Source organism: Bufo gargarizans, chromosome 6 (genome assembly GCF_014858855.1).
Source record: "Bufo gargarizans isolate SCDJY-AF-19 chromosome 6, ASM1485885v1, whole genome shotgun sequence".
In the NCBI taxonomy this organism is placed as follows: domain Eukaryota; kingdom Metazoa; phylum Chordata; class Amphibia; order Anura; family Bufonidae; genus Bufo; species Bufo gargarizans.
The window spans coordinates 359,892,024-359,919,555 of NC_058085.1; the positions used below are offsets into that span (position 1 = coordinate 359,892,024).

Sequence of the window (27,532 nt, forward strand, 5' to 3'; positions counted from 1 at the left end):
CCGAAAAAAAACTGATCCGTCACCGTTGACTTACATTGGTTTTCATGACGAATCGGTCTTTATCAGTATCCCATGACGCACTCAAAAACGCTGCTTGCAACGCTTTTGTGTGCATTATGGGAACGCAATGAAACGGAACGGAATGCGTTCTGGTTCAGTTCACTTTTGTCCCCATTTACAATGAATGGGCACAAAACTGAAGCGTTTTCCTCCAGTATTGAGATCCTAAAATAGCTGTGATGACAACTCCCTCTTGGGTTGTAGTCCAGCTTTAGACTCCTGAAAGATAAAGACACACTCGTCACTGCTGGCACTTATAGTTGGCTCATAGACTTTGATCAATGTATTATTTGTCAGTCTCATTTCTATATCTTGAAGATTTTTTTTGGGGCGCTTAGGACATGTCACCGCAAAGATTTAATGTTCGGAATAACAAAAATACAGATAATAGCTGGAAGGACTATTGACCTTTCCACCAGAGATAGCAAGTAGTGGACATTGAGATTTTGGTAGTGTTTGGTGGCAAAATAGTGGAACAGTCACTTTATTGATAGATGCCTGTAATATTTATCTATGTTTCTATATTTTATTGGAGGCCCCCATTTCGAGGTCCAATGTCCAACAACCAGGTGGTATTCTCTACATAGTCTCCTCATCTCTTAAAACTCTGTTCCTCTCTTTGTAACAGCATTTCCCATGAGGTCAGATACAATAGTACTCGCACTATACACAAATCACGACACATCAGGTTTGAAAACTTGTACCTGTTGTGTCTTCAGTACTGGCCAATTATTTGCGGTTTCCCATCAGAACATCCGGGATAGACTATAGGAGGGACAAGTGGAGCAATTGGCTCACAATCTCCACCATAGTGTAGTCAAGATGCCAGGGGCGGATTGGCTATAGACCTTACAGGGAAATTTCCCCTCCTCCCAGCCGACCAGTGGAAGTTTTTAGGGATGTATTTTGTGATGGACTGTGGTATTTGGCTCTGTTGGGGTGGTATAATGTGCCACAATATGGTATTGCTGGCCCCGTCTACTTGTGTTGGCCCTGCCTTCCATCAATTTGGATGAAACTACAAAATGGGGCCACTTTTAGTATTTTTTCCAGGGCCACTTTAAGTTCCCAGTCCGCCCCTGTCAAAGGCATTCCACCACCTTAAAACGTGCATCTCAATTCAATGGCATGGAGACTATGGGAGTGGAGAGGATTCAAGAGGAACTTTTGTCAGCAATGCACTGAACTTACAGCAGAGACTTTCTCACCACTTCTACTGGAAAGCTATCAGTATTACTTGCAATTTCAGAAAGAAATATGCAATGAGCAGGATGCGGGGTAACGCTGACGCCACTTATGCAGTAGGCCAGGATACGGGTATTTAATGTTCTGTATTTGTCGTGACGCCAATTGCAGCGTGCGCAGGGTCCTCCCAAGGTGTTATAATGCACGTCCTAGGTTAGGAACGCCAGAGTGGTGTAATGGCCTATAATATCTGTATGGTAATGATCTTTGTGTCAACGGTGTCTCCTACCTGGGTACGGCTGGAATCCTGGCTCCTGGCTCACTTGCAATAAATTTGAGTGTAGTGATAGTAGGAGTAATAGAGGAATTTTGTAGCAGAAATGATGTCCAGACCTCTAGATGAAGTTCAAACTTTTCTTTACTGAAGATAACTTTTATCCAAGCAGTATACAGCTTTGGTCTTTGGTCCCAGCAGGTTTTAGCAATTGTTGGCAGGACTAAACACTTCTGCACTTTAAATGTGAGCTTGCAGGATAATTCGTCTGCTTGGTAGCTCTGTAACTGTGGCAGGGATTAATCTTCTGCACCTTTCTGTACTTCTGTGTGGGGACAGACTAGCTGAGGAGGATATGGCTTCTCCTAGGTCTCTGGACTTTACTCAAAGATAGTTTCTCAGGTGATGCTTGGTTCCTGGAACCCTGGAGGTTGTCTGCTTTCTTCTTCCAGCTGAGGGTGAAGGTTCTCAGACTGGGTATGTGATCAATGTCTCAGCCGAGACAAGATCCTTGCTTTCTTCCCTATGCAGGGGGACTCCTGAACTCTATCACACAGCCTTCCCCAACAGGGGTGGCTGGCACACTGACTCTAACTTCCTACTCCACCCATGCTGCAGGATGTGGGAACAGCCCACACCTCCACAGAGGGGGAGCTAAGCTGGAATCATCCATTCAAGCCTAGATATACTAAACTAAAACTAATACCTGGCCAATGGATTTTCTGCAACCTGCTGGTCAACCTGGAAAATTATAACAATAATTGTATTTAACATGGTTTTACATGCACATTTGTAAGAACATTATGTAAATTACATCTAATGACAATGTAAAAGCTTATAGAAGATAGTAGCGGGGTAGAGGCGTGTAGTAACACAACTCTGGGGTGTTACAAATATATATTGATTCCTGGATACACTCAGCACCTAGATATACAGAGTATATAAGGCAAAAAACAGCTTTTTCAGGAGCTATGTGGAGGACCAAGATGTATAAAATCGACCAGTCCAAGCCAACGGCAACCATGACAAGCTTTGTAAAGCACTTGGCACTAGGACGTGTTTTACACAGAGCTCCAGCTTCTCAATGTCATTGTGTGATTGGGAAATCAGATGCCTGTGCACTCAGGGGGGAGAGAAGTTAATAGCAACGACCACCCCCTGAGAGCAGCAATCTGAAATCCCCAGCTGCTGGGGCATCTGTTTCTATGGTCCTGAACTTGGTCATTTTAGTAAATCTATGGTGTAAAGTTACTGGCGCCTGAATGTATTTCCTTCCATCACTTTACACTTGCGTCTTCACATAAATTCTTAACACCAGTTAATGTCCATGACTTTGGATTAAGGACAGAAACTATTAAAAAGAAAAACACAGTATACCTATTGGCATGGCAACCATCTGAAGTCAATGTGCTCAAAACAAGGTTCTGATATGCTATGTCCAGATTTTAATTTTTGCACATCTTTTATTTTCTGGTTGTTTTTCTTTATTTTTAATTTTTATTTTTTACGCACTTATATAGCGCTACTGTATTCCGCAGCGCTTTACAGACATTATCATCCAACTGTCCCCAATGGGGCTCACAATCTAAGGTCCCTATCACTATGTCTTTGGAGTGCGGGAGGAAACCCGAGAACCCAGAGGAAACCCACACAACACGGGGAGAACATACAGACTCCATGCAGATGTTGTCCTTGGTCATTAATATTCTGTTTAATTTGTGTTTTCATATTTGATGTTTATTATATTCTTTAGGTTGTTTGAATTGTGTAATACTTTCTGGTAGACATTCTATGTAAAAAACGAACACCAAAAAGGCTAATAGACCCCTATAGGCTTCACAGATGGCAAATGAATATCCTTTTTAGAATCGACCAGGCAGGTATATATTGCTATGCCTTTATTTTTTCCTCTTTTGCTGTTGTACTATACAGCTGGGCACCAAAAAAACTAAAAAAAATTAATAAAAAGATTCCTGTAAGTAGTACATCTGGTATTTATGATGTATTTTTTGTGCATTTTTGCATTTGGCACATATGTCGTTCATACCAACATCCAGCACAAGTACCCCCACTTCTGGCCCGGATTTACATAAACTCCACTCATTTCAAGCTGGGAGAAGCTGAATTTGCGGGGGTTGTCTCTGAAAACTGGTGACAATCTCAGAAACCTCTGGACTGTGGGGGAGAGTTATCAAAACTGGTGTAAAGGAAAAGTGGTTTAGTTGCCCTTAGTAACCAGATTCCACTTTTAATTTTCCAAAGGGGCTCAGATTTTTTTTAAAGTGGAATCTGATTGGTTGCTATGGGCAACTAAGCCAGATCTAAATTACACCAGTTTTGATAAATCTCCCCTATGATCGGACAACGTATGTGGTAAATGTAAAGCTAAAATACATTGCGGCAGATTTATGAAAACTGTCTAAAGAGAAATGATCCTTGTTGCCCATAGCAACAAATCACAGCACAGCTTTCATTTTTCAGGGGCAGAATATGAAATGAAAGCTGTGCTGTGATTGGTTGTTATGGGCAACAAAGAAAGTCTCTGTTTTAGACAATTTCATAAATCTCCCCATGTAAGCAGCTTTTTTGTTTCTGTATTTATTTTCACACGCAGCAGAACGGGGACTTTTTAGGCCAATTCCACACAGAGTTTTTTGGATTAGGTTTTGACACAGATCTGCCTGCAGCATTATTTGCCAAAGTCAGAAGTGGAATCGGAAGGAACCAGAAATATAAAGGATGGATTTATACTTCTGCCTGGTGGATCTACCTCTGGCTGAGGGTCCATGTGAACCTACCTATAGGGCGCCTGCACACAGTGTAGATTTGTAGGCAGGAAATTTTCCCAAAAACATCACAAAAAAGCACAATTTTTTACAGTTTTGCAGCGTTTTTTTCTGTGGTTTTTGGTGCGGATTTGCCGCAGATCTCATCCTTCCATTAAAAAGGGTGACATCTGCACAAAAAAAAAAACGCATTAACTATTGACATGTTGCAGAATTCAAAATCTGCACAGCAGGTCAATTTCCTCAACTAATAAAAGAACACACTTTGCTGGTATTGTAATATGTCGTGGATTTTCCGCACAAACATTAGTCCGGAAAAAACGCATGAGTTGCCAAAATGTGTGGCAAATTTATCAAATGCTGCACAATGTTTGATAAATTTGGTACATCTTTAAAGGGGTGTTCCGGGACTCCCATAGAAATGAATAGAGCAGCCGCTCGCATGTGCGACCAGCTGCTCCGGTCATTTCAGGGGAGAAGCAGGGGATCACGTTCTCGTGATCGATGGGGGTCCCGGCGGTAGGACCCTCACCAGTCTGTAAGCTATCCCCTATTCTGTGGATAGGGGATAACTTACCTATCGGAATACCTTTTTAAGTCCAAGAGGGGGATATGTAAAAGGCTTTGCACTAGAAAAGCGTAGTGTTTTTGGCTGTTTTGTTGGTAGAGTAAGGCCCCTTTCACACGGGCGAGTATTCCACGCGGGTACAATGCGTGAGTTGAATGCATTGCACCCGCACTGAATCCTGACCCATTCATTTCTATGGGGCTGTACACACGAGCGGTGATTTTCACGCATCACTTGTGCGTTGCATGAAAATCGCAGCATGCTCCTCTTTGTGTGTTTTTCACGTAACGCAGGCCCCATAGAAATGAATGGGGTTGCGTGAAAATCGCAAGCAAGTGCGGATGCGGTGCGATTTTCAAGCACGGTTGCTAGGTGACGATCGGGATGGGGACCCAATCATTATTATTTTCCCTTATAACATGGTTATAAGGGAAAATAATAGCATTCTGAATACAGGGGTTAAAAAAAATTATAATAATAATTTAACTCCCCTTAATCCACTTGCTCGCGCAGCCGGCATCTCTTCTGTCTTCTTCTTTGCTGTGTGCAGGAAAAGGACCTGTGGTGACATCACTCCGGTCATCACATGATCCATCACCATGGTAAAAGATCATGTGACGGACCATGTGATGACCGGAATGACGTCACCACAGGTCCTTTTTCTGCACACAGCAAAAAAGAAGACAGAAGAGAAGCCGGGCTGCACGATCAAATGGATTAAGGTGAGTTAAATCATTTATTTATTTTTTTAACCCCTCCAGCGCTATTGTACTATGCATTCTGTATTCAGAATGCTATTATTTTCCCTTATAACCATGTTATAAGGGAAAATAATGCAATCTACAGAACACCGATCCCAAGCCCGAACTTCTGTGAAGAAGTTCGGGTTTGGGTACCAAACATGCCGATTTTTTTCTCACGCGTGTGCAAAACGCATTACAATGTTTTGCACTTGCGCAGAAAAATCGCGCATGTTCCCGCAACGCCCGTGTGAAAGGGGCCTAATATCCACAACAAATTTGTGATGTGTTTGCAACAATTTTTTGTGGTTTGCACTGTGCCTGGCATTTTGCATTTTACATAGGGGTGCACAGGTGTTTTGTGGGTGGAGCTACATTTTTAGCAAAATTTATCAATTGCAATTTTTTCTAAAAAGTAGAAGTAAAAACTGATCACTTGGTAATTCCTGCAACAAATTTAATAGATGGTGCAAAAAAAAAAGCACACACTCCCAAAAAGTGACTTCAAATATTACCCTCGTAATGCCTTACACTTCTGTCTTGTCGCAGTTGATAAACTAATGATGCCCTTCTCCCCATCTACTTTTCAAAACTGGAGTGAGTGGTGTAAAAATGCAAAGCCTTATTACTATTTATGCCAGAATTCTGGAGTGCAGGGCTTGATAAATTCCCCTCCTACGGGATCACTGTTCTCCAGGAAGCCCAAGTCTACAGTATTAAAGGGAATCTCCGGCCATTTCACCTAATTGGTAGTTGTAACTAATCTGCAGAAGAAAGTGCCTTCACATAGTACTTACTCGTCCCTCTCTCCTTGATGCCACCGTCTCCACATGCTGTGAGATCTTCCGCCCGGGTCCCGACCAGCTGCCACATCCGGTCAGGACCCGGGCTGCGAGCAAAGGGGAAATGGCAGCATACGTGTAGCGAGGGATAGGTACCACGTAATAGAGCCTCCTTCCACAGGTTACTTACAGCTATCAATTAGGTGAAATGGCTGGAGAACCCTTTTCTCTAGGGACTTTCATCGACTCATTAGTGACTGTCTACTGTAAAAGATTAACAATAGGGAACCACATCTTGTGCAATGAAGCGAAAACTTGTACTAAGGAGACAGGATACCGACAGAGGATTAATCACATAGCAGCGCAACTACAACTGATCAAAACACAACATAAAACCAGAAAGTAAAGAAACCTCCCACGTTGTAAAAATGGGTATCATTGATTTTGGGCAGTATTATGGCTTTGCCGTTCAGGGGTCCATGGACGAAGGACATCTGCCTGTACGTTCTTCTCCTATTTCCGTGGGTTTCTCCCATTACTCAAAAAACGGCTGATTGGTTTTCTAAGACGTGCGCATGTGTCTATAACTATAAAACTTTTCGTCTGCTACTGGGCAAAAACCATTTGTCCTATACTAAATCGAGTGTGCGGATTACAAATCCGAAGTCAGAATTGTTGTAACACTTCGCAAAATTTTGCTATGCATGAGTATGCCTAAATGAATTAAGCCCTTGGAAAGCATTGAATAATGAACAGAACGAGTTTTACTCCAACAGTTACCTGATCTACATCAGAGTTTGCGTAGTAAACAGTGTATGCAAATGTAAAGGAATAACAACATTTCAAAAAGTCTTGTTTTTCAGTTTATAAGTCTTAGGCTAGTTTCACACTTGCGGCAGGACGGATCCGACAGGCTGTTCACCATGTCGGATCCGTCCTGCGGCTATTTCGCCTTGCCGCCGGACCGCCATTCCGTCCCCATTAACTATAATGGGGACGGGGGGCGGAGCTCCGCCGCAGCACGGCGGTGCACGGAGGAAGCCGCCGGACTAAAAAGCCTGACATGCAGTAATTTTAGTCCGGCGGGCTTTCTCCGTGCACCGCCGTGCTGCGCCGGAGCTCCGCCCGTCCCCATTATAATCAATGGGGACGGAGCGGCGGCATGGCGAAATAGCCACAGGACGGATCCGACATGGTGAACAGCCTGTCGGATCCGTCCTGCCGCAAGTGTGAAAGTACCCTAACTTGAGCAAGGCCCAGTACTGTTAAAAATGTTTCAGGCATCTGCTTTTGCGTTTGCGAACGGTCATATTTTCCCGTTGCAAAAACCAGCAGTAGTCCCCCATCATGTTGGGATTCCAGCGGCCTTTATACCGGTTCTTCATTGTAAAAATATCTTTATGGAACCGCTCTCCATGTTTGTCACTTAAGCGTCCCAAATTGGGTGGGAAAAAGTCAAGATGGGAATGTAAGAAATGCACTTTCACTGACATTCGGCAGCCAAGTTGTTCATATGCTGTAAGCATGTTGTCTACTAATTCAGCATAGTTTGCAGCTCGTCTGTTCCCAAGGAAGTTCTGCACTACGAGCACAAATGCATCCCAAGCTGCAAGACGCACTCGCTTTTCAGATTCTTGCGCTGAGCATAAGTAGTGTATTTGCCACATGTGTAGCGGAAATTGTCTGGATCGTTAACACATTTGCGTTTATCCATCTTAAGTTTCAAAACTGATAGCACTATAACAGATCACTTTATCAAAATCTGTCCAGCTTGCCTTATATAATTACTGCTGACATCAGCCTGAGTGCGTCCGAACAGGTCTGGAGTATCTCCAATATAATGCATTCATATTATAACTGAATAGGCTTTGCATGTATAACTTACAATCTAGACGTGTCAGGCGAATTCCGAGTCCGTATTTGGAATCAGCGCGCTCATTTTAGCATAAATCACATGTTTTTTCTCTCAGCAGCAAAATCGTTGTTGCGCGGTGTAACGGAGAATTAGATTGTGAGCCCCACTGAGGACAGGGACTGATGGGAGCGGCGATAGAATATGTTGGCGCTGTATAAGTAAATGACACGATAAATAAATGATAGCATCCAATAGACAGGACATCAGAGCGTGCACGCAACTGTTTAGTAGCAATGCAATATTAGTAGCATTAAAACTTCAATATTAATCCATTTAACCCATTACCTCCTGGTTTGACTTTAAGACACTGTTAAAAATGCATTTCTCCTCCGCCGCTATAAATTGACTAGCTGGAGGCTCCATTATCGGAAGCAAGGCGTACAGTAAATACCTTGGAGCAAAGATCTAAACCAGCAATTTACTAAAAGCATATGCTTGTCCTCAGTCAATAAAGACATCTGGTTGTCTCCAGCGGCACTGGGCTGCACAGTGATGAGCCGGATAAGAAGATGATTGCCCGCGTCTTAATGCCCAGTGACATTGTGTGCTTTCACTGCCTTGGTTATCAGCATTGCTTTCTTGATATCTTGCCCTATAGGAAACCCTATCTCCATAGGATTTCACACTGGAAGGATCCAGTGAAAATGATGAATTCCCTCCCCTCCTCGAAGCCCCGGGAAGACATAATGCTGTACTATTTTTGGTTCCCAAGAAAAGGGCCTCCCTTTGAAAGCAGCAGGCTGTGCATTTTCTAAATGACATCACTTGGCATTCTACTGCTGTGTGAGCCTGATATTTACATGGCAATGCATGTATCCCTTGTTCTCTCCCTTATTGCCAGGCAGTTGGATATTCCCCATCTCGCAGCACAGCACTAGTCTCTCCTCTGCACACACTACACACACACACAGCATACAGATAAAGCTGCAGGTTCCTCCAAGCCAACCCAGCGGCTGAGAAGAAGAAGACAGCCTAGGGGACAAGCCGAGACCCTTGTGTTGGCCTTACAAAAGACCACAGCTGCTGTTCATGGTTTGGGATATCCGTCTTACTGGCTGCAGTCAGAAATTACCTGGAGGATGGGGAATGGCACCAGGCTACATAGAAGATTTGCTCTATTCTATTGCATTTCGGTTGGTCTCCTATTGATAAATGAGATTGAAGGGAGAAGACCGAGCAAGTCAAAATGCCCAACCTGGTGCACCTGTACCAAAGACAATGCCTTATGCGAAAACGCCAAGACTATTCCTCGCACCTTCCTTCCTGATGTTATCTCACTGTAAGGGCTGTAAGCATTTTCTTCTTCCTGTACAGGCTTTCTGTATGAGGTGCTATAGGCACGCAGCGATATGTGATGCATGCTGCCTTGCACATTGTATTAGAAGCTGGTTTTAGGTTATTGTGGCTTTTTTCGTGATGCATTTTGAATCTAGATTGTGCTACTGCTATTGTTTATTGCTATGGTCTTTTTGCGCCTTTTTTTACATTACATGTCTACCTATGTGTTTTTTGCAGGTCCTTTGTCAGGTCTGAATTTACAGAAATCCCAGAGGGGAGCTTTTCACATATTCCATCTCTGCAGCTCCTGTAAGCAAGGTTTATTTCCTATATCCCAAGGCTACTTGTGTGTGGTATATGATGATGTGAATGCGGTCACCTGTTTAATGGGCGCTCGTTTTGTTTTGTAGAGAAAATTGCCCTACTGCAAAGCGACCGAGACCTTGTCTTTTCCTTTAATTGAAGGCACATATAATTACATTGAGTGCATTGACTACACAGCGTTCTGCAGATCTCTAGGCTGGGAAGGAGGTGCTGGGAGGCTGAGTATTTAAGTCTGAGCAATGCAGCAAACATACATGCTATCGAGACTCTCTGCATGTCCACTTGTCTTCTCCATATGCTGTCCTTATAGACCTTTATTGAGAGTCTTTGTGCATTTGTCATATAGTTTTTATTTGGCCAGGATCATTTAAACAATTTTTCATACTTCCCGTAGATTCAGGACTACATCATGTATCATTGTACAATTTTTGTTAGTTTTGTTGTAAGTGGCAATTTAGTATATTGTATATATTTTTCTGCACAATCCTACTGAAGTGAAGAGACATGATTGGCACATATGTGGTTACTGGGTCACAATGCATAGGTGCCCATGCCACGTGGCAATTCAGCCTGACCTATAATATAGGTTTAGTTGCCGCACGCCGGCCCACAGCTGGAGAGGATGGCAGTGATGGCTGCAGCAATGAGGGTGGTTGTAGTTCTCACGGTGGCTAAATACCCTGCTCCAGCACTTCTGTAGGCTGGATGGGCAGTGAATGGAGGGGCGCAATGGGGGAACACCCTGGACTTTAGGATCTCCTGCTTGTTGGTGGCTAGGGTGCCCTTAATGTTAGGTGGACAGGAAGCTGGGTGCAAGACAGGAGAGAAGGTGTAGGGCCGGCGGATGGTAATGACCAGGCCCGTATGGTTATAATAAATAAAATCTCTCTGCTGAATAGCTGATGGAGGTTGTAGTACAAACACTAGCAGTATGAGCAGTTCTAAAGTATATAACACAGCAGGTTTCTTCCAAAGGCTGTATATAGGAGGTAGCAGCAATGATGGTCTACCCCTGAGTATCTTTCTATATAACATGCAATCTTCCTAAGTTGACCAATGTGTGAGGTTCAGATCCTAGATCAGGTGGCCACTTTGCCAAGAAGAGAAGAAAATTTATATTTTCAGAAAGTTGAGCACCTATTTAAGGTCATGCCGAACTGAGAGAGTAAGGTAAATGCACGTTTATGGCAATAGAATTTACTGCTTGTTGTAAAGGTTAAAGGAGTTGGCCCGTTTATATTACCAGCTGCACATATGCTGGGAACAGAACATGCGTTATTAAACTATCGGCCCTGAATATCTACGTTTATATGTTGCGCTGTGAACATGGCTGCAGATTGAGGATCTATCCCCTGTATAAATGAATGGAGGCCGCTGATGGGATGAGAACCTCCATTGTTGGCTATGATCCCTGTGCAGCGCCAATACGCAGGTTACTAGCTGCATGCATGTGCTTTTCCCAGAATATGTACACCTAGCAATATAACCTGGCCAACCCCTTTAACCTTAACCACCAGCAGTAAAGTCTATTGCCATAAATGTGCGTTTACCTTACTGTCTCAGTTCGGTATAGCCTTAAATTGGTGCTCATTAACTTTATGGAAATATTTGTTTTCTTGTCTCCTTGGTAAAGTTGTTTTTCAGGCAACTTTCCACTCATAGAAATGGTGTTTTCCTGGAAAAGGCTTCTGTTTCGGTCTACTTTTCAACAGCACATACAAGCAGGTCTTGTCTATTGCCTGTTCAGAAGCAGGCCCTCAACTAACTAACCAGGGGATCATAGGACCAGCCGACTACTAATGACTGCCAATTAATGTCTTCGTAACCATATATAACCGTTTGGGATACATAGTGCACTACACATCTCATTAAACACATTAACAGCTTGTAGAATGTGACATTAAGCCTTTAGCAGTGATCCAGTGAGTCACTACATAGTCATTAGGCAACCATATTACAGACGGTATTAGTTATCGTTACAGAGGTTGTCTGATTTGCATGCAAACCTCTCCATTGCCCACAAATGTGATGCAATAATAAAATAACATATACTCATAAAATTTCCCCTTTATGCCATTGTGTTAATTGGAAATACAAAACACACATGCAGTAATATGTTGTATGAAGAAAACTACATTGACGCAAACCATAGTACTAAAGCTGTTGACAGTTGCATCTTGCATATTCCTTTCAGAACTGGCTGGTTGGATTTAGGGCCTGTTCACATAATGGTTATCCTTTTTAAATAACCCTCGATCATTTTTTGGAATGTATCTGTCAATGGATCCATAGGTTTTCCATAGTGTGGCTACTACAACCACGGTTAAAAGCCTCCGTCCATCCCCACTGAAAAGTTTCCGTCAGGATAAATTTTTTCAACAGGGTAGAAAGAGTGAGACTGCCTTATTTTTCGGTCCAGAAGGATCCATTTTTAATGGCAAAGTTTCAATACACTGGAAAAACTTTGGGGGGTGTTTATTAATTTTGGTCTGTTTGGAGTCAGGTTTAAGACTGTTTTTGGATTTCTTTCATGCTCCAAATCATAGGTTTGGCGCATGGTAGTATTCATTTTTACGCAATTAGAAAAGTGGTTGATGACACATAGATGTTGTGTGCTAGGCGTATGAAATTACGCTGGGAGGGCTGGTGTGGCGATGCAACGTTTTTGTGATGTTTAAAAATTATTGCACTAAATATATTAAACTGTTGTATATTTAAACATAATCTAAATCCCACCTCACATTTTAAACCGGCACAGGATGCCAAATGTTGCAAAATTTTTAGCAAAACCACGCATACGCCAAAATGCGCGTCAAATTTCCCCCAAAAAACTGACATACCACATTTGCTAAATGTCCCTACTGGACTCCTAGACACAGAAAGAGCTGGGATTTAAATTAAATAATTTCGAGTTATACTGAATGTCCACACATGAACACCATTTTTTGTATTCTAATTAGGTCCAGTATTCTGTGCATATTAATTTTATCATTCATTTTTATTGGAACCCATTTTTTTCTGATACACTGTTCCAAAACCGCTGTACAGCTACAGATTTTAAGGAGTTTTCTGGGTCTTACATATGGGTTTCCTATCCTGTAGATAGTTTACCAACATCCCAGTGCTAACCACTGAGCTACCATGCAGCCCCTCATAGATCATCAATATGTATGTCCCAGAAAACCCCTTTAAATGATGAAATTCTGCTGCCTGTCACAAGCACTAGAGGGAGCTTTAGCAGATTACTACATCCAAATAATTCAACAATAAAAGAGTAGGAAGTACCTAAACTCCACATACTGGTGGCTGAAGGTAGCCATTTGCTTATACTTAAAGAGAACCTGTCACCGGGATTTTGTGTATAGAGCTGAGGATATGGGTTGCTAGATGGCCGCTAGCACATCCGCAATACCCAGTCCCCATAGCTCTGTGTGCTTTTATTGTGTAAAAAAACGATTTGATACATATGCAAACTAACCTGAGATGAGTCCTGTACGTGAGACGAGTCAGCGACAGGACTCATCTCAGGTTCATTTGCATATGTATAATTTGTTTTTGTTTTTTTTTAAAAAGCACACAGAGCTATGGGGACTGGGTATTGCGGATGTGCTAGCGGCCATCTAGCAACCCATGTCCTCAGCTCTATACACAAAATACCGGTGACAGGTTTCCTTTAAATCTATATGAATGAAGGGAATGTGAAGTGTGAAATATATTGAGATCCATGCCTAATAATGATCCTCTCAAAATCAGAAACATTAGCAGAAATAGAAGGTGAATGATCAGGTCACCAATGTAAAATGGAGTCTTAGTGATTCTACCCTCTGATAGCGAAGCTTTAGATGGGTCTTTAATGGAAAACTCTTTATATTTCCTTATGCGCGGGTCCTAATCATGTAGTGTCCAAAGAATGAAAACGAGCAATAATGTCTATCTCAGAGAGGTTTTACTACTTTCCTTTAGAAAACCTGCATTATGGTTGAATAGGGTCTCTGAACAGGCTCTGAGCTTTGGCTTAGGGCCCTCGCTGTACCCCTATCTGCCCCTGATTTCATACAGAGACATATGTCGTTTTTTGTTGTCGTGTTCATGCTCCTGTTTGGAAGCTCAAAAAAGAAAAAAGGTAGCAGCACTTACGAATCTATAGCAAAAAGTTTCTATGGTGGTGGTGCCCGCAGTGTTGGCTACCAGTCTGTGGTATCCCCAAATCATCCAGAATAAATCAAATATAAAACTGCAGCACTCGCCGGTCTTCAATTCATGCTGGTTTATTCATCAAAAATTGGGACTTTTCGACCTCCCGGTCTTTCTCAAGCAAACCTGGTTTGCTTGAGAAAGACCAGGAGGTCGAAACATCGCAATTTCGGGTGAATAAACCAGCATGAATTGAAGACCGACGAGTGCTGCAGTTTTATTTTTGATTTATTCTGGATGATTTGGGGATACCACAGACTGGTAGCCAACACTGCGGGCACCACCACCATAGAGACTTTTTGCTATAGATTCGTTAAGTGCTGCTACTTTTTTTCTGTTTGGAAGCACTACATAATAACGCTGTGCCATATGGTGGCTCCACATGGAGTTCCTGTGGCTTTGTGTGTCGTTGTACAGGCTAAATGCACATGGCACTGATATGTATATGAGCACTGATATAATGGACAACATCTGCATGGTTTCTCTACCAATGTCTTTTATAACCTCTATAACTACAATACTAGGAAGTACAGCAGACTGTACCTAAGGAACTTCTGCTGATGGCAGCCTTTTATCCCATCTGTAAAACGCACATGGAACCAATTGGAAAGAGATAATGCATTTTAAGTGGATGAGTAAAATGGAAGGATCTAGAAGATACACTAACATCACTTTACAGCAATTATAGGCTGATACTTGAGGAATAATATTAAGATCAATTAAAGAAAAAATCCTTTCAGTTCTTCATAACTCTATATCCGGTATTCCTAACTTTTCTGTACAGGCTCCTCAGCAAAGAGAACAGAGTGATGTCTAGTTCTCACCATGGTTGAAGTCTGTATAACATTAAACACCACACTGCTTTTGGCCACACTGCACATGTGAATACACAATAAAAAAAATGATCATAAAAAAGTTTGTAAATGGTTGATTGGTTTATAGAGTTCATAAAAAAAATGTTGTTGAGTTCGAAGCAGGAAAAATAGGCAAGTGTAAGCATCTGAGAGATCGGAGAAGGGCCAAATTGTGATGGCTAGATGACTGGGTCAGAGCTTCTCCAAAACTGCAGGTCTTGTGGAGTGATTCTGCTATGTTGTGGTTGTAGATGTTCAAGGAAGGACAACTAGGTGAACTCGCGACATGGTCATGGGCCCCTGAGTCTCATTGATGCTTGTGGCTAGTGAAGGTTAGCTTGTCTGGTCTGATTCCACAGAAGAGCAAGAGTTGGCCATGATAGAAAGGTGTCGGAAGACAGCTTGGGGCTGCTTTAAAGTCATGGCTGATTGGTATACAATCCACTGAGTCCCTGAATTATCAACAGAGGACAATCTGAAGTTTGTCTTCAAATTTGACTATTTGGGTAAAGGAAACTGTCTATTAGCCAAATTTATAAAAGTGCACAGCACTTGTAAAGTTCAGCAAAGGACAATCTATTATAATGTGACTTATTTTCACCCATCACAGCTACGACAGGTCAGGCGTGGAGTCCAATTTTTGATAAACAAGGCCAAAAATCAATGTACTCCACAGGAACACTCACAAAGCTGGATTTCTGAAGTTGACTTGGCAATAGCAACAAATAACTTTGTCCTGTCACAGACTATTGATAAATTTGTCTTCCAAGCAAAGCGACAGAAGAGTCGCCACTGGTGGCATGTGTGCCATGACCGAGACCCCTGAATCGCTGCAGGATTTTTTGCCATTCACAGATTGCAGTCATGGCACATGTGCAATTCTTGCTGCGACCCCATTTATTTCTATGGGATCACCACTACACTGCGATGCCCCTGCAATCTTTGGTGCGATAGTTGTCACACGACCAGTGTCGCCGTGTAGCCGTACCCTGGGTCCATACACATGATTTTGGTCTAGCTTGTTTTGTGCAGTAAAAAGCCATGCATCGAAACCGCTGGCTTTTCCCCCCTCAAATGTTTGCAGAGACACGTAGCTGTAGGAAGCTCCATTCCCGAGTTATGATAATTGTTCTTGATATGCTAATTAGACCTTTGGCCCAACGAGGACGTCGGCATTGTTTTTGTTGCACCCAAGCTCCGCTCCCTTCTGTTGCCAGTCCACAGAAATGAGTGGAACCTGGGTGTAATATGAGGAATGTGGATGCCCTCATTGCACCAAGGTCTAATTTGCATAATACATATAACTAATTAGCAAATTATCATAACTTGGGAATGGATCCTCCGATCAATAATAGAAAAACAGTGTTTCAATCAGGCGAACCACAGCTATGTGTCTATGCAAAGAGTTTGTTAGGGAGGTCTCTGTGAGACAGATTTGCTGTACGGTCCATCTAGGTGTCACCAGTTAGGGGGGTGTCCCTACACTCTATGACACTGGCAGCACTGATTGGATAGTGTCAGACTATGCTCAAAGGGGTTTTCTGGGAGAAAAATATTGATGACCTATTTTCAGTATAGATCATCAATATTATATCAGTCATGGGGTTCAACTCCTTACCATCTCCCATGATTACTTGTTAGACAGCTGTACAGTATTAGAATGTATTGGCTCAGATGAGCGGAAGTTATTACTTCACAAAGTCTCGCATGACTTCGAGTAATAACTTCATAGATTAATTTTTACTGCAAAAAAAACATTTCCTGGACTCTGGTTCGGTTCCAAGTGGTACATGCACACTCATGCACATTTCAAAAATAAACATGAATTAACACAGACAGATGTTTTCAAGTTTTGCCTACAGTTAACCCCAGCCCACGTCAAGGGTCCTTTTTTTCTTGTGAGTTCCTACACTATCTACATATAACCCCCCCCCCACCAAAAAAATTCTAATAAAAAAATCACTAGAAAACAACAAAAACTATGATAACCAGAGTCCAGATCACTTCATGGTCTGCCATGAACTACGTCCATCTGCCACAGCAATGCACCCTCAGGACTTGAAAAATATTCTTCAAAGAGGTCGTCCATGAAGGGTCTGGTCCCATCCTCCAGATGAAGAATATGTACTAGGTTCTAATAAATCAAGTTCTGAGGGAACATCATGAATCCTGATGAATCCTGCTTGAATAACCCGGGTGCCATCTGTAAGGATGACAGTAATACTCTCCACTTGTGTGTAAGTATTCCAAACGCACACTCAACCTACCGACGGGCTCTACTCAGCCGATAGTTGAAGATACGTCTGCTGTCATCCAGGTTGCGTCTGGGGAAGGGGCGCATGACATGTGGTGCCAAAGCAAATCCTTCATCAGCCACAATTACAAATGGTAGTCTTCTGGGTTCTGGGACAATTGGTTGGTTGGCTTGAAGTCTTTCACACATTTTAGAAGAACTGAAAATGCGCATATCTGCAGTGCTGCTATAGGCCCAGATAGCCACAATGATAAAACTTGTAGGTACTGTCAGCCAAGGCCAAAAGCACTAAAGAAAAATATTGTTTATAATTGTAGTACCGGGACCCTGAGTGAGGCAGCTTCTTAACACGTATGTATTTGCCATCCACTGCCTCAATGCAGTTTGGAAACTGCGCTTCAACATAAAAACCCACAGCTATTCGGATCCAATCCTCAGCCTTGGGCACTGGCATCACCGCTTCCCGAAGTCGCTGTCAAATCACATCACAGGTTTGACGAACTATGAGAAATAGTTGAGACTATGAATTCCCAGTTGCCAAAAATCTGGAAAAAAAAGAAAATCTGAAAAAAAACAAAAAAAAACTATTACTGCTACACAGAAATACTCTCACACCAAAAATACACACCAAACCTAAATATGCACATTATTACATTGTAGCTACACTATCACACATATTAAAATGAGGTAAAATAGTATAATTTGCACACTCGCCAATAAGAAAATAATTTACAAAGTACATACCTCAATGTCACGATGAGCCGTTCCTCAGGAGAAATGCAGCTCTTCATATTTGTGTCCTGGTATGTGAGGACAGTAAGTCCAGTTGCATTTTGCATGCGCGTGAGAACAAACTGAATGTGGTACCCAGACCCAAACCTGGACTTCTTCACAGAAGTTCAGATTTGGGATCGGTGTTCTGTAGATTTTATTATTTTCCCTTATAACAATAATAGCATTCTTAATACAGAATGCTAAGTAAATTAGGGATGGAGGGGTTAAAAATAAATAATAATGAAAAAATAAATACATTTAAACTCACCTCATCCACTTGTTCGCGCAGCCCGGCTTGTCTTCTTTCTTCTTCTTTGAGGACCTGGGAAAAAAGGACCTTTGGTGACGTCACTGCGCTCATCACATGGTCCATGTGAGGCAGTATTGGCAGGTTCTATGTCAGAGATTCTAATCTTATCTAAAATGGCATTAAGAGTTTTAATTAATCTAATTTGTGCCGTATAACTGATCTGAGGTTGAACTTGATGGATATGTAAAATACGTATTGAGCAATGATCAGCTCCTAAAGTTTGCATTAGGCTTCATGTACATGACCATAATTATTGTGCGGTCTGCAAATTGTAGATCCACAAAATACGAATACCATCCGTGTCATATCTGTATTTGTTGCGGACCCCTTGACTTCAGTGGGTCTATGGTTTGCATTTTGCAGCCAATTAAAGGACATGTTCTATCGCTTTGTGGAACGGACATATGGATGCGGAAAGCACCGATCATCTGTGTGCTTTCAGCATCCGTCTGTCCTATCCGCAAAAGGATAGACTATGGGGGTCATTTACAAACAGATACATGCCACTACTTTGGAGTATGACTGTCGCAGATTGCGGTCCGAAGGTTATTTGCGCTGCAATCTGCAACTTTTTCTGCTTTTCTGCTGCTCACGTGAGGTCTAAGAAAGGGGGAGTGGGTGGGTAAAAGGGTGGGCCGGCAGCCCCATCTCATTTATCATTTTCTACGCCTGTTTTAGGCATAAAAAATGGTTTAAATCTTCTCCAGCAAATGAGTCAATGAAAACACTGGGGAACATTTATCAATAATGGCGTAATTTGCGCAATTTTTTTTTCTAACTTCACAAGACAAAAGTGGCGATTTATTTCACCTCATATCAAAAGGTGCACGCCACTTGTAAAATGTCTTTAAGTATCAACTTGATTATCCGCCTATGTCTCTTGATTTGTGACTTGATTTTAAAACCAATACCACTAAAATGAGGCTTTTTTTAAACTGAAATGCGCCATTTCAGCCACCCCTGTCCAGGCCACACTTGCGACTTTTGAAACATATTTGCGACATTTCCAGTTGTAAATTGCGACTTTTGTCTCAGACTTGGGCCTTTTTTATTATTGTTTTGTTGAATGACAATTTACTGACAGAATCCTGCTTCTTTGCTCATTTATATCGTACTGTTTTAATTCTTACATTTCACTTGTTCCCACTACAGGTTGGTTTTTGTTTTCATAAATGCGATATTTTGACAAAAAGTTGCATATTTATGTAATTAATGCGACTTTTTACACAAACCACCACCACGTAAGCTGGCTTAATTGTTCGGGACGATTTAAGCCATTTCTGCCCATAAGAGGATGATAAATGAGGCGTAATATGCGCCAATTTGATAGCCCCTCCCGCTTTGACATTTATAATTCACTTCTGATGCAGTGCATTCTTTATGGTGAAAATTGTGGGGAGAACAGTTTATATATCTGGCGCAAATCAAAACGCCATTCCTTTTGGTGCCTTTTATTCCATAATTCTGGTGCAACATGCTTAATACATGCCCCCAATGGGTCTGCAAAAAAGTGTGGACGGTACATGGGTCACATCTGCTGTGTGCATGAGGACATATATGTATATTTTGCAGAAGTGATTCATGTACTGACACAGGAAGGTCCCCAGCCATATATATAGCCGTATATATTGTGGCACTGAGCTGTTTGTTATGTTGTCCATGGATACAATGGTGTCCAATGCAGAGGTCGGGCCAAAGGGCTATGAGGTCACATAGCAACAATCTGTCTGATGCTATGTATAGAAAGAGACTTTAGAAGAAACAAACCACAAAAACAGAAAAAAAAACTAATAACTGATCTGTATGATTACAGTGGTAATATCAGGGGCAGTCAGAAGAAAACAAAGACGCTACATTGAAATGCGATCCATACATTACAATATATTGGCAGCATACTTCAAACTAGAAAAGCTACAATTTCTGGGGAAATGATGTGAAGTGTTCTTGCCTCCACCAGTAGTCTACAACTGGAGTGGGTGGAGTAACTGGGTGGAGTGGCTGGCGTAACGGTAAAAAAGGTTGGACTGGGCAGAGTAACTTTATGGAGTGGGCAGAGTAACTGTGTGGAGTGTTTGGAGTGAGTAAAGATAGTAAGCATTACACTAACCAATTGATTGATCAAATTTAAAAAGTGCATATGGCGAGCTTGATATAGAGTGAGAAATGCATTTCAACTTCAATTTATTTATATAGAATATTTAATTGCAATGTTGTTGCCCAAAGTGCTTCACAGTTACATTAAAACATACATTTTTAAAAACAGCAGCCGATTTGTGTAGGTGGGCTTGAAAATGAGGGAGTGGTGGCAGTTTGGAAATCATGTCCTGATTTTTCAGCTCACACTCTAGCTTTTGTCACTCTGCTGGCTGCTCACACACCTGGGTTCCTATGGCAACTTACTCTACAGCAAGGTCAGAGAGGAGCGGTTAAAAACAAACTGCTCCAACTTGCTCACTTCACTGGCCGTTGCCATCTTTAAATGGTTGTAGTTTAAAAATTATAAATCCTACAGCGAAGAGCTTTATATTGTGAAAATCACAACACCCAGACCTACATTTTGATGCATAGTATGTCTCTGAAATATTAAAAATAAAGGCACAGTCACAGTTTATAAATTGCCCTTTAAATTTGAGGTGGCTAGAGTGGAGATTTAAAGAGGACCTTTCACCAGAATAAAACTTCTAAACTAACTATACAGGCATGTAGAGCGGCGCCCAGGGACCCCCCCTGCACTTACTGTTATACCTGGGCGCCGCTCCGTTCTCTCGTTATTGCCTCCGGTATCTTCATCGTTAGGCTCCACCCAGGGGAACCTGCCGTCATGCCCACGAGGAAACCACTACAAGTCCGAGCCTGTCCTTTCTTAGTGTGGACTGGAAATCCATATGAAAATAACCCATGGTGGTATGGGAAAAGTGTTGCGTCCCACGGACAACTATAGCACATCTGTTACATGTGCACTTGGCAGCTGAAGGTATCTGTGTTAATCCCATGTTCCATATGTGCCCGCATTGCTGTAAAATCGATGTGTTAATATATGTAAATGAGCCTCTAGGAGCAACGGGGGCGTTGCCGTTACTCCTAGAGGATCTGCTCTCTGCAACTGCAATGCCCTCTGCACTTTGACAGGTCCAGGTGTGATAATTGTTTTCACTGCCTGGCTCTGCAATCAAAGTGCAGAGGGCACAGCGGTTGCAGAGAGAGCAGAGCCTCTAGGTGTAATGGCAACGCCCCCATTGCTCCTAGAGGCTCATTTGCATATATTAATATTAAAACCTCATTTTTCTCAGCAATGCGGACACATATGAACATGGAACCAACACAGATGTCCTCAGCTGCCAAGTGCACATGGAACAGGGTCAGCTAGTGTCATAGGTACATATCTGCTGACAGATGCCTTTTAAGTCATCATACGTCCTGGAAAACCCCTTTAAATTCCAGTTAATTCCTTTGATTTACCGTTTAATTTTATTTTTGTGATGTAAAACCATTGGAAAACATTGCCAATAAAAGATGCCGCCATATCAGACCAACGTGCCATCTCGTGTATCGAATTAATATTCTTTCTTCATAAAGCTGCATCATGTTCTTTGAAATACTGAGCTCCTGGGGTTAAACAATTGTATTAGGACACAGAAAACACGCAGCTCCGGCCATGTGGAGAAGTAAATCTCCGCGTGCCTCATGTTGTGGCTTAAGGATAACATCTCGATTGTGCTGTAAATTTCCTAACATCTCGAGACGGTTGCTAGGCAGCTGCCGAGGTGATTAGAAAGCCCAGCATGAAAGAGCGGGAAGAAACTCTACAGCGGCGAGAACAAGGGACTACTTCAGACGTGTCCTAGATCTGTAGAAATATACATTACCGGGTGCATGTTCCTCCAATGTTTAATAGAATACATTTAGCAGGTGGACTAGTTTCTAGGGGAAGAGATGCCTAGCAACACCTAGAAAAAGCTGTAGTTGCCAACAAGTATCCATAGCAACCAATCTTCTTTTAAAGTATGTTTTAAATAACTGTTAAAGGGGTTGTCTGGATTAGAAAAACTAAAATTAAAATCAGATTTAGATACACTATTAGGGAATATAGGATCTCCTCTATACAGGATCCTCATCTTTTTAACCAGAGTGGAGAGTGGCGATGAGGAGCATCACTCTCTCTGGAGGACCTAACACATCCATGCTTAAAGAGGTTTTCTGAGATCTTTTTACTGATGACCTACCCTCTGGATCTGATTGTAGGGGGTCCAACTCCCAACACCCCCGCCGATTAGCTGTTTGAGAAAGCATCAGCGCCGCCACCTTCTAGCAGCTTTTCCTAGGCCATGTGACATCATGTTCATCGGCCACATGGCCTAGTCACAGCTCAGCCCCATTGAAATGAATGGGGCTGAGTGGGATACCAACCACAGCTGCTATACGAGTGATGGCTAACCTCCAGCACTCCAACTGTGGTGAAACTACGACTCCCAGCATGCTCCATTTATTTCTATGGAGTTCTGAGAAAGGCCAAGGAAGTGTACATCTTGGGAGTTGTAGTTTTATCACAGCTAGAGTGCCGAAGGTTAGCCATCACAGCGCTATACAATGTACGGCTCTGTGCTTGGTGAGCAGGTAAAAGACCACAGAGCTAAAGTGAGAACTGGTGCCTTCTCAAACAGCTGATCTACAGGGGTCCCGGGTGTCGGACCCCACTGATCAGATACTGGAGACCTATTCAGAGCATAGTTCATCAGTAAAAAGATCTCAGAAAACCTTTTAGTTGCTGTGCAATGCTTGGATATTGATGACTTGTCCTTGGGATTGGTCAACAGTATCAGATTGGCAGAGGGTTCAAACAACCGACACCCGGCCGTGAAGAGGGTGTAATTACACTGCTCCGATCTAGACAGCAAGCAGGTTAGAGGACATGTGTGAAGAAGTATGCCAGGTGTCAGACCCCCGATGATCTGAAGTTGATGGCCTGGCCTGAGGATAGGCTATCAATATCAGAATCCAAGGTAACCCTTTAAAGTAAATTCTTTCCATCTATGTTGTTTTTTTTCTTATGAAGCATGACATCCCTTCAGATGAACATGTATTACAAACAAAAATAGATAAAAATTGTAAAATCAGCACATATTCTGCTCATAAAACATTACTGCCTGATATGAATATGTTGGATCGGAATGTTTAATAGGATCTGTTCTATACACAGCAGTCTGCTGAGCGTGCAGCTGGATAACGTCTGTTTACAGGGTAACAAGGATTGTAAAGTTCAGTAGTGATAGCACAGGTAGGCTAGAGTAAACTTCTGCCTCTACACAGCAACGGTCCACAAGCCAAACTATTAGCCACCGTCCATATATATTCTACTACGTCAAGTTAAACAGACACTCATTGAAAAAAATAAAAAAAATAATGCACCAGAGGAGTTATGTAGGAAGGTACAAGGGGTCGTCATTGAATGGTAGGTATGTGTCACCGAGGTTCCTGGCCTCGGTGAAGTAAGAGCCGGTATCTTCATGTGTCAGATGCAGATAATGCTGATTGACACTTTTGCTATTTAGTATGGCTGTAAATAGCTGATCCTTGATGGCTCTTATTGGGAGTAGTCAAAGTGCTGGGTGGGTGACTACTCCCCACGTTCCAGGTCGGGTTTTGACAGCACCTGGCTATCCTTAAAAAGGCAGCTGGGCTCAGCAGCAGGGAACGCCCTGTGTGTTGTGATCTGAGCCATGTGCTAGGCTGAAAAGCTGAGACATGGGTGTTGGGAGAGCAGGCCACCTAAATCCTGCGTTTAGACTGCTGGAGGCAGAACTGCCGACAAGGTGATGTTATTGTACTTTAAGCATGAACTTTCTCCTCGGTGTGAACAAACACCAACCCTGCAAAGAATGTTGTTTGTTTGACCTTATGTGTGAATAAACACGGACATTTGAATTACGAACTTGTACTTTGCCTCTGTACTGCACCCGCTTATCCCAAATACCAGAGCGAATCCCACAGTTATTACAGTATTAGAGCGAAAGGAGAAGTTGTTGGTGAAAACTGTACAATTGAAGGGAGGCTCTGGGACCTTATTGGGCACCTCTAGCCTGGATACAAGATGAGATATGGTTGGACATGGAGGCATACAGGTTCTGTATGGTATCTGCGGCACATTTGCCCACAGATGTTACAGCTGGGCCTGTAGATCCTGCACACTCAGATTGACGAGTCCCAGCTGCTCCCATAGATTCTTGATTGGAGATAAATCTAGAGACCGAGGTGTTGTGGATTAGACATTTCTGGGAAATCCTTGCTGTGTGTGGGAGAACATTATCCTACTGTTTATGCCTTTTAATCCTACATGATATGTCTAAGGCTACATTCACACTTGCGTTCGGAGCGGATCTGTCTGGTGTCTGCACAGACGGATCTGCTCCTATAATGCAGACGATGGGATCCGTTCATTATAGTTTAGAAAAAATTCTAAGTGTGAAAGTAGCCTCAGACGGATCCGTCCAGACTTTACATTGAAAGTCAATGGGGGACGGATCCGTTTGAAAATTGAGCCATGTTGTGTCAACTTCAAACGGATCCGTCCCCATTGACTTACATTGTAAGTCTGGACGGATCCGTTTGCCTCCGCACAGCCAGGCGGACACCCAAACGCTGCAAGCAGTGTTCGGGTGTCCTCCTGCTGAGCAGAGCGGAGGACAAACGGTGCCAGACTGATGCATTCTGAGCGGATCCGCATTCACTCAAAATGCATTAGGGCAGTACAGATGCGTTCGGGGCCGATTGTGAGAGCCTTCAAACAGAACTCACAAGCGGAGCCCCGAACGCTAGTGGGAAAGTAGCCTAAGGGTCCATTTACACGTCCGTATGTGTTTTGCGGATCCGCAAAACACGAACACCGGCAATGTGCGTTCCGCGTTTGGCGGACAGCACATTGCTGCCACTCTCATAGAAAATGCCTTTTCTTGTCCGCAACTGTTGACAAGAATAGGACATGCTCTATTTTTTGGCAGGATCCGGAAGTGCAGACAGCACATTCCGGCCCTATTGAAAATGAATGGATCCGCACCAAACTGATCTGCTCCACTAGGGGTCTTCTGAGCCCTCATGTAACCACTGCTCCTAACACCTCCTAAGAGGTAGGACAGAATGGCCTAGATGGGGGGAAATTAATTGAAATACCAATTTTCCTTCCCTCAGTCCAATAATGTGCCCCCTCTCAAAGTCTGCCAGTTGGACAAAATGTCTCTGTATCTTATAGCAGGCATGTCTAACAGTCAACTATTTCTCACCGAGGTACAATACCTAAAAGTAACCTCTGAGAGTCTTTTTATAGGTCAGTGGTAGAAGCACTTTTACATCCTCTTGTGGAAAGGCCGAGTGTCTAATCAGACCACACCTGTAATCATTTACACATCGCCTGAGACAACTGCATGCCGTTTTGCAGCAATCTGACACTTCTATCTGGGTGCATTATATTTTGGTCAATGAGTGTAAAACTCCTAAAAATTTGAAGAGTATTTCTTCCTAAATTAGAAAAAATAAAGCACCACCAGGGTTGATTTTAGCACTATCTCGTGGATTATCTCCCAGCTTTCCTATACTTCTGAATGGCATGAATAGGTAGTGGGAATGGTCAAGGGATCAAGTCACATCTTGGAAGGACTCTTAAATGTGCACCTTGCAAATTTTCTCTGGCGTTGATTTGACTGATGATTTTCCCCATCATATTCACATTTTTTAAGATCTTCCAGATTAGCAAGAAACTGTAGATGTTACAGACGTTGTTGCAGCCTCAACCACACAGCATTGTCTGGGGACCTCATACCTCCCTTTTGAATGTAGAGTAGGGAGCCTGTAGGTTCTGCCAAACATTGGGAAAAGCAAACCACTTCCAACACATTTCACAGGACCTGCAGGCTGCGTAATATATGGTTGAATTATGGACCCTGTCCATGTCCGTTTTTCTTCTGGAGTGTTACTAGCTTTTATGCTTCAATGTGTTTGTAAAATGGGTCATTTCTGTCCTGAACCTTTCTGGCTACATGACATGATGCTAAAGTCCATCAACATTGTGTGAAAGAAGGATAGGAAGGGGCACATCCATGATTCGTACGCTACCTCTCGGTATTGCAATAGATAGAAACAAAAAAGTAACTAAATACAGTGGTCCCTCAAGATACAATATTAATTGGTTCCAGAATGACCATTGTCCGCATCCGCATTTCTGGAGAGCACCATCCATCTTCTGGTCCACAGCTCCGGAAAAAAAAAAGAGCATGTCCTATTCTTGTCGAATAGGCATTTCTATGGGGGTGCCGGCCGGGTGTATTGTGGATCCGCAATGCACTACGGACGTGTGAATGGACCCTAAATGGTATTACTACCCAGAGTGTTAAGAAGCCCCTTCTGAGACATTATTTTGTTGGAGGAGCCCTGTACCGAAAGTAAGGCTACTTTCACATTAGCGTTTTCAATCCATCATAGGATCTCAATAGCGGAAGAAAACGGTTCAGTTCATTGTCAATGGGGACAAAATTTAACTGAACGAGTGCATTCTGTTCCAATTGGTTGTGCTCCCATCGCAGACAGAATAACGCTGATAGCAGCTTTTTTCTGTCCGCGATGTGGTGCGGAGCAAGACGGATCTGTCCTAGCACAATGTAAGTCAATGGGGACGGATCCGTCATGGCCATAGAAGACATAATACAACAGGATCCGTTCATGACGGATGCATGCAGTTGTATTATGGTAACGAAAGCGTTTTGGCAGATCCATGACGGATCCGCAAAAAAACACTAATGTGAAAGAGGCCTAACACTCCTACATATGTGGTGGGATTGTGGTAGGGTAAGAAAATTTGACCTAGCCCCTGACACTAGCTTTGTGAGATATGGGAACGTATAAAGTAATCGGGTGGGAGAGTTGGATAGTTGCAAGTATCTTAACAGTGGCCAATGTGCTGACCTTAAAGGAATGGAGAAATGGTAGAAGAAGACGCACCATTAGTGACGTAGTAAGATTAGTAAATACCTGTCTGCTATACGAATTTCGGCTACAGGGAAACGGCAAAGATACTAAAATAGTTAAGTTCCAAGAGAGATGGAGCGAGTAGAGCAACTGATAAAACCTAATTAAATAGGTGGTCTCAGTTATTAAATATGGGCAATATAGAAAAAAATATCTAAATAGGTGTAATGAGATGGAGGGGAAAGTTTACAATTTTCTTCTCTATTTATTATCTATTCTTTC

The 27,532-nt window shown here is 42.6% G+C and overlaps 1 protein-coding gene across 1 annotated transcript in view; it reads left to right on the forward strand.

Annotated features, from left to right (window-relative positions):
- The first annotated feature begins 9,389 nt into the window (after positions 1–9,389).
- Positions 9,390–27,532, forward strand: part of LGI1 (leucine rich glioma inactivated 1) — a 73,057-nt gene continuing 54,914 nt past the window's right edge. The window contains exons 1-2 of the mRNA XM_044299227.1: positions 9,390–9,589; positions 9,826–9,897. Of these exons, the coding sequence (XP_044155162.1) occupies positions 9,390–9,589; positions 9,826–9,897 (272 nt within the window). The remainder of the gene's footprint in view (positions 9,590–9,825; positions 9,898–27,532) is intronic.